The following is a 17,424-nucleotide window of genomic DNA, read 5'->3' as shown; positions in this document are numbered from 1 at the left end:
AGTCAAAAGGGAGTTTATTTAATTAGCAATAGCCCAGTTAGATGTATAACACACTGATGTTTTAATGTTATAATATTTATTAATAATGCATGCCAATAGGTAAAAAGGGCAAGCATCAATAGATAATGTAGGAGACTATGTTAAATTCAAACTTTATTATTGGCATTCACACTCTATGAGAAATGGAAATAAAAAGAAAAAGATCTGCAAACTGAGAAACAATACAGACAGAACTAGCTGTTGAACAGAATAGATGGGGCTTCCTAATACCCTATTTCCTCTGTTCAACTACCTGAGGACTTCTTCAAACTCAGGGCTCAGGACGTGCATGGTAAGCAAGTAAGGCCCCTAAAATAAAAACTTCAAGACATACTCATTCTTGGGGTTATGAAAGTACAGGGTTGGCATTCTCATAATCCTAACATTGAGCATTCCTTCCATTTGGAGCCTCAAAAGCTAAATTGTCTCACCCTACTCACAGCCCACTTATATTCTTTCTCACATCATCTTCCAGCTCTTTAGTCCTTTCAAGCTCATGCTGGCCATTTATGTCAATTTCTGAAATGTTAGCTTTCTCAAGATTAAATAGCAGTTCCCTAGGGTCCATGTGTTTCTGAGTTTTCCAACTCCTTCTACTGACTAACACTTATTGAAGTCTCACAGACCATTATTACTTCTTCCAAAGAAATCAACTTAACAAATTCACCATACTTAATCTACAAAATCAATCCATTTTTAGGTACAACATTGGTAAAAACATGAGTTTTGAAAGTAGTTGTCAAATATTTTGTTTTTAAAAGGAAGTTTCGCATCAGTATAACACTTAAAATATCATAAATTAGATTTATAACCTGGATTCTTATTTCTGTAACTATATGACTCTTAGACCTTATTCATCAGCCTGCTGAACTGTTCCTTTGTCATAAACTTAGATACAATCCAAATTTCTGATATCCCTGTTTTTACACTTGATCTTAGCCAAAAGGCTGAGAAACGATCTGATATCCCTGTTTTTAACTGTTATTGCCTAGTAAATCAAAACTGAATTTGAGAGAAATTCAAGATGGTGGAATAGGGAGGGAGCTTACAGTTATAGTCTAAGGGAAGATAGTTTTTAAAAAAGTGGAGAGAGTGCAGACTTAGAAAAGAGTTAGGGAGAAAATGACAGAAGAAACTCCACATAAATTAGAGGGACAATGAGGACCTAAATGGAGGGTGTAGACACACACAACTCAAGAACTGAGCAACTGAGAGCCTCAGAACCAGCTTTGGAGAAAAGTGAGACCAGACTGCAATACTTCAAGCCACTGGCGACAAAGCTATGGGAAGAGCCTGGTGGGAAACCAGATTAGAGTCCTGTAGGGCATAGTATACCTGACAAACTAGAGGGAAACAAAGAGGGGGCATGTTTCTTTCTCCATGACCACCTGCACCAGCATCCTGTAAGAAAGTGTGAGAGGGCAGGTGCCATTTTGGACATACACAATAGCTGTGCCAGCTCAGGTCTGTACGCCCAACAACCTGCCTAGTAAAGACGCCTGAATTTGGCTGGGAGAACTGACAGGGGATGGATGCACGTGACTGTGGGAGGCTTCTGTGCTGGAACTGTGAATACACTGTGGCTGTGTGGGAGGGTGCAGTGTGTGTCTGTGACTTTGGGAAGACACAGTGGGCAGCTCCACATGCTTGGGGCTCCCTGAATCCCAGGTGAGGATCATTGTTGTGGGACCCATGCTCAAAGGACTGCAGAAATCATTGGCGTGGTTTCTGGGGCAGTGTGAACAAATATTGGACCCACTGGGGCTAGCACACAGGCATTGCTCTCCTTTGAGTAAAGGAGGTGAGGTGAGACTATGCCAACAGAGCAGAACAAACCTCTCCTCTGATAAAGAAATAAAAGAGAAGATTTACCACATCCAACCTGGGTGTCATCTTGGACACTCCCTTCACCCTGGATCACTGAACAGAGCTCCCTGGCCACACCAATCACATGTCTCTGGGTATTCACTGAAAGAGCAGACCCTCCACTAAGTCAAAGAGGAACAGTCCAAAGATAAAAGACATTATGGGGGGAAAAACAAAACATACAAAAAAGAAACTAACAAATATCTCTACAAATGCCAAATAACAAACATAGCAATTCAAGAAACAAGAATAAGGAAGACAATATTACCCCCCAAAAAAGAACATAACACTTCAACACTAGAATATGAAGATGAAGAGATTAAAGAAATGCCAGAAATAGATTTCAAAAAATTGATAATAGGACTACTGAAAGTAATCAGAAGCAAATGCACAAGCTAATGAAATCCAATATGAAAGAAAATTTCTCCCAACAGAAATTAAAAGAATCAGCAGAAATTACTACAGAGAGCTGTATGTCAACAAACTGGAAACCCAGAAGAAATGGACCGATTCCTGGACAGAGACAACCTACCTAAATTTTGCCATGAAATTGTAGAAAACCTAAACAGACCAACAACCAAGAAAGAAATCCAATCAGTAATAGATTCTCCCAACAAAGAAAAGCCCAGGACCAGATGGTTTCACTGCAGAATTCTACCAGACATTTAAAGAACTATCTCCATTTCTTCTCAGTCTATTCAAAATAATTGAAAGGGAAGCAATCCTCCCAAATTCTTTCTATGAAGCCAGCATCACCTTAATATCAAAACCTGGAAAAGATACAACAAGGAAAGGAGCTACAGACCAATTTCCCTGATTAACATAAATGCAAAAATCCTCAACAAAACACTAGCCAATTGAATCCAACAACATATCAGAAAGATCATTCACAAGGACCAAGGAGGATTTAACCTTGGTGTGTAGGATTGGGTCAAGATTCACAAATCAATCAATGTGATACACCACTTGTACAAACTGATGAAAAAAAACCTTATGATTATCTCAATAGATGCAGAAAAACCATTTGATAAAATGCCACACCCTTTCATAATGAAAACTATAAGTAAACTGGGAACAGGACAATCCTCAACACAATCAAGGCAATTTTTGACAAACCCACGGCCAGCACGCTATTGAATGGAGAAAAGTTGCAAGCATTCCCACTGAGATCCACAACTAGACAAACCCACTATCACCATTCCTATTCAATATAGTCTTGAAATTTTAGCCAGAGCCATTAGGCAAGGAAAAAAAAAAGGACACAAATTGGGAAAGAGGAAGTCAAACTATCCCTATTTGCACACGACACGGTTCTGTATATAGTGGATACAAAAGACTCTGTTAGGTCAGGCACCATGGTTAATCCTCTGTCTGTGGCACCAGCATCCCATATGGGTGCTGGGTTCTAGTCCCAGTTGCTCCTCTTCCACTCCAGCTCTCTCTGCTGTGGCCCGGGATGGCAGTGGAGGATGGCCCAAGTGCTTGGGCCCCTGCACCCTCATGGGAGACCAGGAGAAGCACCTGGCTCCTGGCTTCGAATTGGCACAGCACTAGCCATAGAGTCCATTTGGGAAGTGAACCAACGGAAAGAAGACCTTTCTCTCTGTCTCTTTCTCTATCACTGTCTATAACTCTACCTGTCAAATAAATTTTAAAAAAAGACCCCACTAAGAAACTATTGGAATTCATAGAGGAGTTTGGTAAAGTGGCGGGATATAAAATCAACACAAAAAAATGAACAGCTTTTGTATACACAGACAATGGCACAGCTGAGAAAGAATTTCTAAGATCAATCACATTCACAATAACTAGAAAAAAATCAATTACCTTGAAATAAATTTAACCAAGGAAGTCAAAGATCTATATGATGTGGATTATAAGACATTAAAGAAAGAAATAGAAGAAGATACCAAAAAATGGAAAAATTTTCCATGTTCATGGATTGGAAGAATCAATATCATCAAAATGTCCATACTACAAAAAGCAATACAGATTTAATGTGATACCAAGCAAAATACCAAAGATATTTTTCTGAGATATAGCAAAAATGATGCTTAAATTCATATGGAAAAACAGAAGACCCTGAATAGCTAAAACAATCTTATACAACCAAAACAAAGCCAGTAGTAACACTATACCAGATATTAAGACATACTACTGGCTGGCGCTGTGGCTCAATAGGCTAATCCTCAACCAAGCGGTGCTGGCACACCAGGTTCTAGTCTTGGTCAGGGCGCCGGATTCTTTCCCGGTTGCCCCTCTTCCAGGCCAGCTCTCTGCTATGGCCAGGGAGTGCAGTGGAGGATGGCCCAAGTGCTTGGGCCCTGCACCCCATGGGAGACCAGGAGAAGTACCTGGCTCCTGCCTTCGGATCAGCGCTGTGTGTTGGCCGCAGCGCACCAGCCGTGCCAGCCACTGGAGGGTGAACCAACGGCAAAAGGAAGACCTTTCTCTCTGTCTCTCTCTCTCACTATCCACTCTCCCTGTCAAAAAAAAAAAAAAAAAAGACATACTACAGGATAGTTATATTCAAAACAGCCTGGTACTGGTACAGAAACAGATGGGTAAACCAATGGAACAGAATCGAGTTGCCAGAAATCAATCCACGCATCTACAACCAACTTATCTTTGACAAATGAGCTAAAATCAATTCCTGGAGCAATGACAGTTTCTTCAACAATTGGACCTGGAAAACTGGATATCCACATGCAGAAGTAAGAAGCAAGACCCCTTCTTATACTATACACAAAAATCCACTCTACATGGATTAAATACCTAAACCTATGCCCAGATATCATCAAGTTATTAGAGAACATTGGGGAAATCCTGCAAGACATTGGCATAGGCAAAGAATTCTAAAAAAAGACCTCAGAGGCACAGGCAATCAAATCCAAAATTGACAAACGGGATTACATTAAATTGAGAAGCTTCTGCACTGTAAAAGAAACACTCAGCAAAGTCAAGAGGCAACCAATAGAATGGGAGAAATTATTTGTGAACTATGCAACTAATAAAGGATTAATAACCAGAATATATAATGGGATCAAAAACACAACAACAACAAAGCAAACGACACAGTTAAGAAATGGGCAAAGGACTTAAACAAGCATTTTTCAAAAGAAAAAATCCAAATGGCCAACAGACACATGAAAAAATGCTCCGGACCACTAACCATCAGAGAAAGCAAATCAAAACCACAATGAGAGGGCTGGCACTGTGGCGTAGCAGGTAAAGCCGCAGCCTGCAATGCTGGCATCCCATATGGGTGCTGGTTTGAATCCTGGCTGCTCCACTTCTGATCTAGCTCTCTGCTATGATCTAGGAAAGCAGTGGAAGATGGCCCAAGGTATGGGAGACCCAGAGGAAGCTTCTGGCTTCAGATCAGCTCAGCCCCACCCATTGTGGCCAATTAGGGAGTGAACCAGCAGATGGAAGACACCTCTCTCTCTCTCTCTCTCTCACTCTCTCTCTCTGCCTCTGTTTCTCCTTCTCTCTCTGTGTGTAACACTTTCAAATAAATGTTTTAAAAAAAAACACAATGTTTCACCTCACCCTCATTAGAATGACTTTCATACAAAAATCAACAAACAACAAATGCTGGCAAAGTTGTGGGGGAAAAGGTACCCTAATCCACTGCTGATGGGAATGTAAGCTGATAAAAGCCACTATGAAAGACAGTATGGAGATATCTCAGAAGTCTTAATATAGAACTATCATATGACTCAGTCATCCCAATCCTGGGAATTTACCCAATGGAAATGATATCAGCATATGAAAGAAGTAGCTGTACTCCTATGTTTATTGCAACTCAATTCACAATAGCTAACATATGTAATCAACTCAAATGCCCATCAACTGAAGACTGGATAAAGAAATTATGGGATACTACCATGGAACACTACACAGCCGTAAAAAAAAAAAAAAAGAAAGAAAGAAAGAAAGAAAGAAAGAAAGAAAGAAAGAAAGAAAGAAAACAAAATCCGTTGTTTGCAACAAAATGGATGAAACTGGGAAACATAATACTTCATGTAATAAGCCAGTTTCAAAAGGACAAAACCATATTTTCTTCCTGACCTGTGATAACTATTAGTATACCTAAATGATAATCTGTAGAAGTGAAGTTAACATCCTGAGAAGCAATAACTCTGAAGAGTCCTTGTCTCCACTGTTGAAGAACAGATTTTTTTGATTTTAATAAATTATTACAAATTATTTACTTTCTCTAGTTCAAAAAATTTAAGACTAAAATAATATGTAGAATTTTTTGGAAGTAAACTACCACATGTATGCTGGCTATTATTAAATACCATTTTTTATCTAAATGTAGTATAGGTATATAGTTCCTTATAAATGTTATTAGAATGGGGAATATCACAAGAGGAAAAAACATTTTTGAAGTAATACAGAAACTTAACACGTGGAGAGCTTTAGAAAGTATACTGAATAGCTTTAATATCTTTACTTTGAAAAAATCTATAGAAGATGTCACCATATTACCTAAATTCAGATCCTATCTTCCTGGGTGTCTTATGAAATAAAATGGACAGTAAAACAGTCCTATTAATTTTTCCACAATGTTTTTTTCTTTGGGAAGCAAGTTCTTGCTACTGAATGCATTTCTCAAAATAAATTGAAAGCTTAGCTTATTTACAGTTTCATTTGTAGAATTGTTTTTACATAAAGTGCATTTCATTATGAGATAATGTTACTGAAAATATTTTGCCTAGTACCAAGATAATATACCCATAAATAATCTACTTACAGTCAATTTACATAGTGTTTTTAAGTGTAACAATTACCTTCTAAGGTAAATTGAAGCATGTTTCTGTACCTTACCATTACATATCTGCCTAAAATATTACTGAGTTTCAGAAAATGGTTATAAGTATTATAATGATCGACACTTCTTAATAATCTTTCTGAAAGGTTTACCACTAGGCTGGCTAGTGATTGTGTTACTTACCTAATTGCCTCATTGGTCTCTGAAACAGCTCTCAAGTATTCTTTCAAATAAAAATAATTAAAGCAGTACTTTCGAATCCTGTATCCTCGCCACACTTTCTGAATCTATAGATGTAATAAAAACAGAATAAGTCATGAACATTTTTGTTAAAAACAATAGTTCTTTAAAATTCAGCTAAATATGGTTGATATATCATATAAAGTCTTATAGCATTTCCACTAATATATATGAGAGTTCTTAAAATACTTCATGAAAAACACGTATTATGAGAAAGCTATGTGTGAACTTCAAAAACTCTGCACAAAATAAACTTCTATTTTTTAAGGACTGTATTTCTTTTTTTTTTTTTTTTTTTTTTTTTTTTTTTTTTTTTTTTTTTTTTTTACAGGCAGAGTGGACAGGGAGAGAGAGAGACAGAGAAAAAGGTCTTCCTTTTGCTGTTGGTTCACCCTCCAATGGCCGCCACGGCTGGTGTGCTGCGGCCGGCACACCGCGCTGATCCAATGGCAGGAGCCAGGTACTTATCCTGGTCTCCCATGGGGTGCAGGGAGGGTGAGTTACGACAGTGAGAGGGAGAGACAGAAAGTTCTTCCATTTTCTGGTTCACTTCCTAAATGGCCACAATTTCTAGAGCTGGGTTTATCCAAAACCAGGAGCCTAGAGCTTCTTCCAGGTCTCCCATGTGGGTGCAGGGGCCCAAGCATTTGGGCCATCTTTCTCAGTCCATAGCAGAGAGCTGGATCAGAAGAGGAGCAGCTGGACTAGAACCAGGGTGCTGCAGGTGGAAGATTAACCTACTGCACCACAGTGCCGGTCCCTAAGTTATCTTTTAACTCCCACACACTTTTTGAAGTTCTCTTGTATTATTGCAAATGTAAGTTCATTCGTGTATTTAATTTACAGTATGTAAAAATCATAATATAATTGGAGGTAATTGAATTATCTTGAAATATTTATTTCATAAAACTCAACTATTTAACTATTGAAAGAGTCTAAAGTCCCTTTAGGGTAAATTTTTTCATAGCCAATTGGTTAGAAGATTGCAATAAATCTTTTAGATAGACCAACTCAGTGGTATCTAAATATTTAAATTGAATATTGCCTTGTTCAGGAATGACAAAATTAACACTTCTTTAAACAATAACAGCTAACATTTATGAGTTCTTATGTGCAGGCATTACTCTAAGGATTTGGCTTATTTCTGCATTTAAAAATTCAGAATCTTCTTATGAGATACAACTCTTATTGACACATTTACTGATGAGAAAAATGGCTACAAAGACAAGGTTACATAAATTTCCTATTATTACCCAGCTACCACTGATGGATCCAGTAATCGAATTAGGGCTTCAGAAAGCCCATTCTGTTATTCATAGTAATGTAGAACTATAAAGTGAACTGCAATTTTCAATGAATGGAAACCTCTACTGCAATAATCTGCTCTTTGTGTTTTCCACTGCATGCTAACATTCAGTTTCAGTACTAAACACATAATTGTGTGTGTTTGTGTGTGTGTGTGTGTGTGTGTGTATTTTGATGAGAGGAGTGCTGAGGGTCTAAGAGGATATAATTAAATAAGCTACTAGGTATCTTATAAAGCCCCAGTAATCATGAGACTCAATTTCCTTAAGTCCTATATTTGATAATACAACACATGTGAGAAAAAATCAGAAGAAAAACAATAATGCATATCAGTTCTGTTGAAAAAATAATACCTAAATTACCTTGACAAAATTAGAAGAGGAAGAAATAGCAAATATTAAGAAATAATAACTCAGCTTAAAACAATAATTTTCACTAAATATATATACTTATTCTTAATTGGAAAAAGTAATGAGACTGTGCTATACTCTATTGGTTTTATTCCCAAAGACCATTTTTTTGCAATCTGAGAAATGTTTAAATATTTATAAATTGAATGCTGAAAAGATAAAAAAAATGCAGAAAAATGTTTCACATGAATTTTGATTATTTATATTTTTTCTCATTTAAAACATGGTCATATTGGTCATGTACACAGTAATTGAGGTTCCACTTGCGTTGTCCAAATCCCATAATGGAACAACTGGGATCAAATGGCTCTACTTCTAATTCCAACTTCCTGCTAATGCACACCTTGGGAGGCAGCAGTGATGGTTCAAGTAATTGCACACTTGCCACCCACAAAGGAGACTCAGCTCCAGCCTCAATTGTTGTGGGGATTTGTGGAGTGAATCAGTGGATGAAATATCCTTTTTCTTGGACCTAGTGTTGTAGTGCCGCAGGTTAAGCTGCTGCCTACAATGCCAGCATCCCCCGTGAGTGCTGGTTTGGGTCCTGGCTGCTCCAAATCCAGCTCCCTGCTATTGTGACTGGGAAGGCAGTGGAGGACAGCACAGGTACTCAGGCACCTGCCAGCTATCTGGGAGACCTGGATGGAGTTCCAGGCTTCTGGTGTTGGCCTGGCCCAGTCCCATCTGTTGCAGCCATTTGGGGAGTTAACCAGCAGATGGAAGATATCTCTCTCCCTCTCTGTAACTCTGCCTTTCAAATAAATAAATAAATCTTTAAAAAAGATTTTCTTCCTCTATTTCAATCTCTCTCTCTCTCTCTCTCTCTCTCTCTCTCTCTCTCTTTCTCTCTCTGGCTCTCTGTAACCCTGCCTTTCAATAAATACAAATAATTTTTTTTAAAAATGGCCATTTTAAAGGTACTTCATAATCTGATATATTAATTGTGAAAATTTTGATGAAGTGTTTTAGTCAAATTCCCAGTAAGAGAAAGGAAAAAATAACTGTAGATATGAACAACAGCTTATAAGAACAATTAAACCAAGGACATAACTCTTGAAAGTAAAAGTAAATAGTTTATAGATACATAATGTAACAAAATTATACAATGAATCTTTAAAAATACTTCTTAGGAGCTGGTATTGTGGTATAGTAGATTAAGCTGCCACCTACAACAATGGCATCCTGTATGGGCACTGATTCAAACCCAGGTGCTCCACTTCCCATGTAACTCTCTATTAATGCACCTAGGAAAGCATCAGAAGATAGCTCAAGTGCCTGGGTCCCTGAACCAATCTGCAAGATCAGGATGAAGCTCCTAGCTTTGAGCTGGCACAGCCCTGGCCATTGCAGCCATTTGGGGAGTGAAACAACAGGCGGAGGTTCTCTCTCCCTTCTCTCTCTCTCTTTGTCTCTCCCTATTTCTCTGAAACTTGGTCTTTCAAATAAAGAAAATCTTTTTAAAAAGTACTTCTCAAATGATCATATTCTTTAACAAAAATTCATTTCTCTGAAATTATATTCCTTTATTTAATTTAGAAACTATATCTCACTGATTTGACCAAATCATATTATGGCTAACAAGAAATAGGAGGGATTGATAAACCTACTTTCCTAATGAAAATGAATAATCAATTGTAAAATGTGTATGTATGTATATATAGATACCTATAAAAAAACAAAAATGAATATTTTCCTGGATTAATCAATACAATAGGATTATTATCAGTCACATTTGATATAAGAGGAAACTAATACTCAGAAAAGTTACATAATTGCCTAAGGTGATATATTTGGCTGTGGTTTCAAATGATTTGCATGTTTATATTGCATCTACTGTAATAATTTTATTACAGAAGGGGACATTTGTAAATATGCAGCAGGAAAAAGTCCGGTATTTAGAGTGACCCAGGTTACAGGTGAAAATATTAGGATATTGAATAACATTAAGGGAGGAGCTACCTACATCATGAATAAATCATTAAATTCTAGGCTGGCACTGCAGCTCAATAAGCTAATCTTCCACCTGCGGCGCCAGCACCCCGGGGTTCTAGTCCCGGTTGGGGCGCTGGACCCTGCCCCAGTTGCTCCTCTTCCAGTCCAGCTCTCTGCTGGGGCCCAGGAGTGCAGTGGAGGATGGCCCAGGTCCTTGGGCCCTGCACCCGCATGGGAGACCAGGAGGAAGCACCTGGCTCCTGGCTTCGGATCAGCGCGGTGCGCTGGCCACAGCATGCCAGCCGCAGCGGCCATTGGGAGGTGAACCAACGGAAAAAAGGAAGACCTTTCTCTCCGTCTCTCTCTCTCTCACTGTCCACTCTGTCAATAAATAAATAAATAAATAAATAAATAAAAATTCTAAATGAAATAAGATTCAGTGTGCCAGAAAACATGAGAGATGCATGCTGGAGTATGAAGAGCAACGAGGGATGATGGTGATTTATGAGTAGGTAATACTACCTTATTGGTATGCCCATTTCGGAGACAATATGTGTATAAGCATAAAAACTGACTGGTTGAAAACTCTGTGCTAGAGTATGAAGGGTTTCCTGTATCATAAAAAAAGCGCCAGTGCCCTGGGCTTCTGTCCTCCCCAAACTCAGCAACTACTGGAAATATTACCAAGCACAACCAGAGAAACTACAATTGATTTAATATTAGAGAACCTTTTAATTCCTTAACACCCTAGGCCTCTACCCAACGGCAGGCTACAATTCCCTTCCAAGACAAATCCTTTTGTTCACAATTGGGTATTAAAGGACATAATAAGTAAGTGATAGTTAAGGTATCAAATTAAAAGTCACCCACACTAAAGTATAAATTAAAGCCACACTTTAAGTGGTTTGTGAGTGATGAGAGGGTATAAAGAGCTAGTAAAAACTGAACATTTGAGTGGGTGAAGAAGCTGCCATCACTGAAATGAAGAATCTTAAATTTATGGAGCTCCACTCTTGAGCCAGGTATTATGCAAACTGCTTTAATTCACACAATATCCTTGTGAATGGGGCATGATCTCCATGTTAAAAATGAAGAAACTGAGGTTAAGTAATTAATTCAAGGTCACCTAATCAGTTAAAGAGTAAATGGCAGAGTCAGGATACAAATCCAGGTCAGTCTGAAGTTAAATCATTTGTTTTTTAATTTAACATCTTACACATATACTGTTTAAAGAGAAACATGATGTGTGTGTATGTTTGTACTTGAATTTAAAAGATAACATTTTCTTAGATTCTACAGAGCCCAGTTTTTTTTTTTTTTTTTTTTTTTTTTTTTTTTTTTGACAGGCAGAGTGGACAGTGAGAGAGAGAGACAGAGAGAAAGGTCTTCCTTTGCCATTGGTTCACCCTCCAGTGGCCGCCACAGCTGGCACGCTGCAACCGGCGCACCGCGCCGATCCGAAGCCAGGAGCCAGGTACTTATCCTGGTCTCCCATGGGGTGCAGGGCCCAAGCACTTGGGCTATCCTCCACTGCACTCCCGGGCCCCAGCAGAGAGCTGGCCTGGAAGATGGGGTAACCGGGACAGAATCCGGCGCCCCGGCCAGGACTAGAACCCGGTGTGCCAGCGCCGCAAGGCGGAGGATTAGCCTAGTGAGCCGCGGCGCCGGCCCAGAGCCCAGTTTAACCAATAGTTAATGTATATAATAAGATACAATATAGCCGGCGCCACGGCTCAATAGGCTAATCCTCCACCTAGCAGCGCTGAAACACCGGGTTCTAGTCCTGGGCGGGGCACCGGATCCTGTCCCAGTTACCCCTCTTCCAGGCCAGCTCTCTGCTATGGCCAGGGAGTGCAACGGAGGATGGCCCAAGTACTTGGGCCCTGCACCCCATGGGAGACCAGGAGAAGCACCTGGCTCCTGCCTTCGGATCAGCTCGGTGCGCCGGCCACAGCCTGCCGGCCCGGCAGCCATTGGAGGGTGAACCAATGGCAAAAGGAAGACCTTTCTCTCTGTCTCTCTCTCTCACTATCCGCTCTGCCTGTCAAAAAAAAAAAAAATAATACAATATAGAGAGATTTAACTACATCTCCTGCTACAAGAATGAGTGACTTGAGTTTTGCCTGTTTTCTCTTAATATTTCATTAATAATGAATAAACTTTCATCTTTAAAAAAAAACTATTTTCAAGAAGCAAGACAAATTTTGATTACATCTGTTACTATTTCAAGGTAACTGGGTTACCATTTTCCAAAATAGGAATAGGAGAACTAGTATTCATGTCCTTCAAACTAATTAGCAAATTTCAGAAGTGATTGGTATAAAACAATTATTGTCATTGATCAGCTCTGAATAGATAATTTTGAACAAAGTCATTGTATGCTCAGCAGATTACAGCTTGTTAACAGGCAAGTTCTAAATGACCTCTTAAGCTAGTCAAATCAATGATGCATATTCTTCATTAAGTAACATCAAAATGTAAGTGGTCTTATAAATAATGTTTATTTAAGCACTAAAACAAATGGCAAAACCTTGATATATCAAAAGCCATCTGCTCATAGAAAAGATTTTCCCTGCATTGGGTTTACTTTCATTCCTCAAATTCCATAGCACCCTTAAAATGCTCAAAAAAGAGAAAAGAAACCTTATTTCCTATAGTTAGAATGAAGATATGAAAAATAAATTCACTTATAAAAATCTATCTACTATTCATGAAGTAGAACTCAGTTATTCACAATTAAACTTTTGTTTATTAAAATGTTCAACATTCCAGAAGACAATACAGTGAACACAGAAGAGTGAGTTCACTAAGATATTATTAAGATAGCTTAATAAAGAGCAATAAACAAATAATATAACATGTTTTCTTTTTTTTTCTTTTTTTTGTTTTTTGAAAGGCAGAGTGGACAGTGAGAGAGAGAGACAGAGAGAAAGGTCTTCTTTTGCTGTTGGTTCACCCTCCAATGGCTGCCGCGCTGCGGCCGGCGCACCGAGCTGATCCGAAGCCAGAAGCCAGGTGCTTCCTCCTGGTCTCCCATGGGGTGCAGGGCCCAAGCACCTGGGCCATCCTCCACTGCACTCCCTGGCCACAGCAGAGAGCTGGCCTGGAAGAGGGGTAACTGGGACAGAATCCGGTGCCCCGACCAGGACTAGAACCCGGTGTGCCGGCGCCACAGGCAGAGGATTAGCCTATTAAGCCATGGCGCCTGCTGGTATAACCTATTTTCATTCAAGATGTTGCTGCATTGTCATTCAAAAGTATACATATAGTATATGGAAATATATATGAAAACATTTTTCATACATTTGAATAGAAGTAAAAATCTTAAATATTTTAGAGAAAAATATGAATAATTTCACATGTAGTTACTTCCCTTTAATATTATTTCCTCATTCTACATGACTTCATACTTCCTCATTCTCTACAGATCAATGTAATTTCACAATAATTTTGGTACAAGAAATAGCAAGAAGAAAAATATTCTTTTTCATGGTAATAGAATATTGAAATATCTCTTCATCATCAGGTAAAAATTTGGTATGGTCTCCTCTCTTCTTTTTTAGGTTCACATTCTGGGGTATTTTTGTATGAGTAAAACTACATGTTATTTATTTTCTATTCCTAGAATTGCAATGTAACATCCAATATACAAGAGACTTTTATTACCCCTTTTCTGAATTAATTTACCTATCAATTTCCATCTATCTAATTTCCTTATGGTGCTAATTCTAAATGTAAATGTTTACTTCATAGTTTTATAAATATGAAAATAGGACGACAGTTTAGGAGACTGAGATGGATGAAGCTTCCTTCATATATATCTGATACATATTAACTCATCTTTAAGTAAAACTGCTATATAATCTTTTCTGTATATATATATAGTATTTCAGAGATAATAAAGAAAATGATTACTTAATGTTTTAAGTGTGATTAAGTTTTGTAAACTAAAATTTTTATTATATAGCTCTGGAGTTGTAAGAGGAAATATATCAATAAAGTTATAGTACTTTGCAGATTTGTTGCTTCAAGTGATCTTTATATTTGTGTTCCATTTATTATTAAAGTTTTTATTTTCCTTAAAGTGAGAATTTCAATCTAAATTAAAACATTTTGGAATTCTAAAATCAAATTAAATCATTTAAATAAGTGCAATATTTTAGATCCAGCATAGTTTCACTAAGTATATGAGATTGATCAACAACCATCTAGAAAGACTCCAGGGGTAAAGGAATTCTACTTGAAACAATCAATTACAATTTGTTATAGTTTAGAAATGGTCTGGGTGTCCCCAAAGGTTCATGTGCTTAAAGGCTGGATTCTCTGGACTGGTGGTATGGTAGGTGCTAAGGAACCATTAAGAGATGGGGCCTACTACTGTATTCTTGGGTCCCTGCAGGTACTGCTCTCTAGCAGGATTATGGTATTTATCTTTTGGCCCATGTGACTCATGATAGGGTTGTTATAAAAGAATCAAGCCTGGCTCCACCCTTTCTTGTTTCATTTCATCTTCACACCTGATCTTTCACATGTGCTATTTCCACAAGTCATGGGGTTTTCACCAGCTTTTCTTGCTGTTTGGACTTTCAGCCTCCAAAACGGTCAGCTAAATGAACCTCTTGTTGAAGGTAGAACTTCTGGTGCTTCATTGCAGTGAGAAAAAGCTCATTAATGCATATCTGTATATCCTGAAAACTCTGAGTTTATATTATTACCATTTCTCATTTCTTATAGATCTTTGAAAGGGAAAAGTATGATAGATATCTTATATATGGCTAAGATGCTGTATCCTTGTAGTTTTTAATATCTGTATTTATATGATATTGTGCCAGTTGTCCTAGGACTTAAAAGTAAAGCAAATAAGGACCAAAGGTATATAAGATGATCAAATTGCAACTTTTCAAAGGTATCAGAAGGAATAAATGTTTCCCAGATAGCTACTTTTACTAATTTCCAAATCTAATTCAGATTACATACTCATACTCATATTATGCTTAGTTTATTGGAGGTCAGTATACTATAAACATTATTTTAGCAGTGGGGAATTAACAGTTGCATAAAGCAGTCCTAGTAACAATTTTTTGTGGATCCCAAAGTTATAATGAAGTTAGAACTTCATTTTCTTTTCCATTAATGTGTCAGGGTAAAAATCAGGCATGGTAGAGGTACAAATATCATCAAATACAGACTACAGATCACAAAAATCTGCACGTTAGACTCCAAACAGTGTAGAAAAGACAATTTCTTTTTCTTATAATTTGCTATTATCTTCTATAAAATCTACTTAAAATTGTAGCAAGAAGCATATTTCATCTACAGCGATGAGAGGTGACAATCTTGATGTTGGCAATAGAAAAATGTGAAGTCCACAGCCTGAATATTCTTTTATGTGGTGAAGTTTGTCATCCTAAATCATCCAGTTCCGCTACAAGGGGAAGAATGTGACACTGTGTAGGGTTGATTCAACCGAATCTGTTACTAATTATCTCTAAATTCAAGATTCTCTAAGTAAAATGACTACCAGTAAGGATGCCAATAAATTTTTTATGTCATAGGATCTCAGGAAATCTAGGGCATGAGTAATAAAAATTCCCTAAAGGCTTGGTTTAGCATTCATAGTGTTGCTTTTATCTAGATTTTGAGAAAATGAAAAGATAAAGGCAGGATTACAGGTGACCAGAATTGACAAGCATGTGGGTGCCAGATATCCTGGGTTTAGTTTATAACACTCACTTACTAACTGTCTGATCCTAGAAAAGATATCTTTCTATGATTCCATTTTTTTCTCAATTATAATCATAATGGAATAAACCTCTCCAATAGTTAGTTGGCTGTGAGGATTACAAAGAAGAACTACAGTATTTAAAATACATAGAATTATGCCTCTGGAGTAGTAACTGCTATACAATTGCTAATTATTGTTAGAGTTTTTACCAATACTTCTGACTTACCAAATTCGGCAATATGTGATATGGCCCTCTTTTCTTGCCTGGCCCCGGAAACACAGAGATATTCTGCATTAAGTTTCATTAAGGTGCATTCAAGTAGCTCCTTGCTATGTCGTTTTATCCTTGGGAATTAAATTTCAGAATCTACAATCATCCTGCCGGGAACTTCTGGGCCTCGGTAACACAGTTGAGAATTAATGTTTGTAATCATGGCCTTGTGTAATTTTCCCTCACTAAATGGAAGAATAAGGTGTAAGGGGTGTAATTCCATACGAGACTTCCTCTTGGATGGTGTCAGCCAGTAAGCATAAGCTAGAAGGTAGAGAAAACTCTAAATCCTAAGAATCTTGAATCAAGGCGCTGGGCAAAGGGAATGGTAACAGACCTTAGGTTGAATGAATCCCTTCACTGCATTTTTTGACTACCTGGAGATATTTTAAATAAGCTTTCCATTGCCCTTATCCTTACACTACTGTCAGGAAATCTGACTCTCTAGGTGCAGTATGTGATGGGCGGTAGATGACAACATGCTCACTAACATCAGAAATAGGAGGGTCAGTTCTATCATAGGCTACAAGAGGAAATAAAATTGTCTGTCTAGATGGGACAGGGAAAGAAATGAGTTGAGCAACTAATTTACTTCATGGAATTTTCAGATACAGAAAACTATCCAAGCAAAGAGAACTGAAAATAAAAGTTGGTGGCCAAATTCAAATGGAATCCACATCACAGAGCTCAAAATTGCTCCAAAAAGAAAAAGCAGAAACCTAATCTAGAATAAAGTCAAATTAAAGACTAAAAGAGAAAATAAAGTGTCCCATAGAGAAACAAGAGGAATATGGCTCCAGAGCTAAGATAAAAATTCACCATGCAATTTATGGCTGCATTAATTGACTGTCACTGG

General features: G+C 37.9%; 1 protein-coding gene across 1 annotated transcript in view; it reads right to left on the bottom strand.

Annotated features, from left to right (window-relative positions):
• Positions 1-17,424, bottom strand: part of SPATA17 (spermatogenesis associated 17) — a 293,216-nt gene that overhangs the window by 232,929 nt on the left and 42,863 nt on the right. The window contains exon 5 of the mRNA XM_002717401.5: positions 6,869-6,972. Coding sequence (XP_002717447.2) covers positions 6,869-6,972 — 104 coding nt within the window. The remainder of the gene's footprint in view (positions 1-6,868; positions 6,973-17,424) is intronic.

This window comes from Oryctolagus cuniculus, chromosome 13 (genome assembly GCF_964237555.1).
Source record: "Oryctolagus cuniculus chromosome 13, mOryCun1.1, whole genome shotgun sequence".
In the NCBI taxonomy this organism is placed as follows: domain Eukaryota; kingdom Metazoa; phylum Chordata; class Mammalia; order Lagomorpha; family Leporidae; genus Oryctolagus; species Oryctolagus cuniculus.
This window is presented reverse-complemented; position numbering and strand designations above follow the sequence as displayed.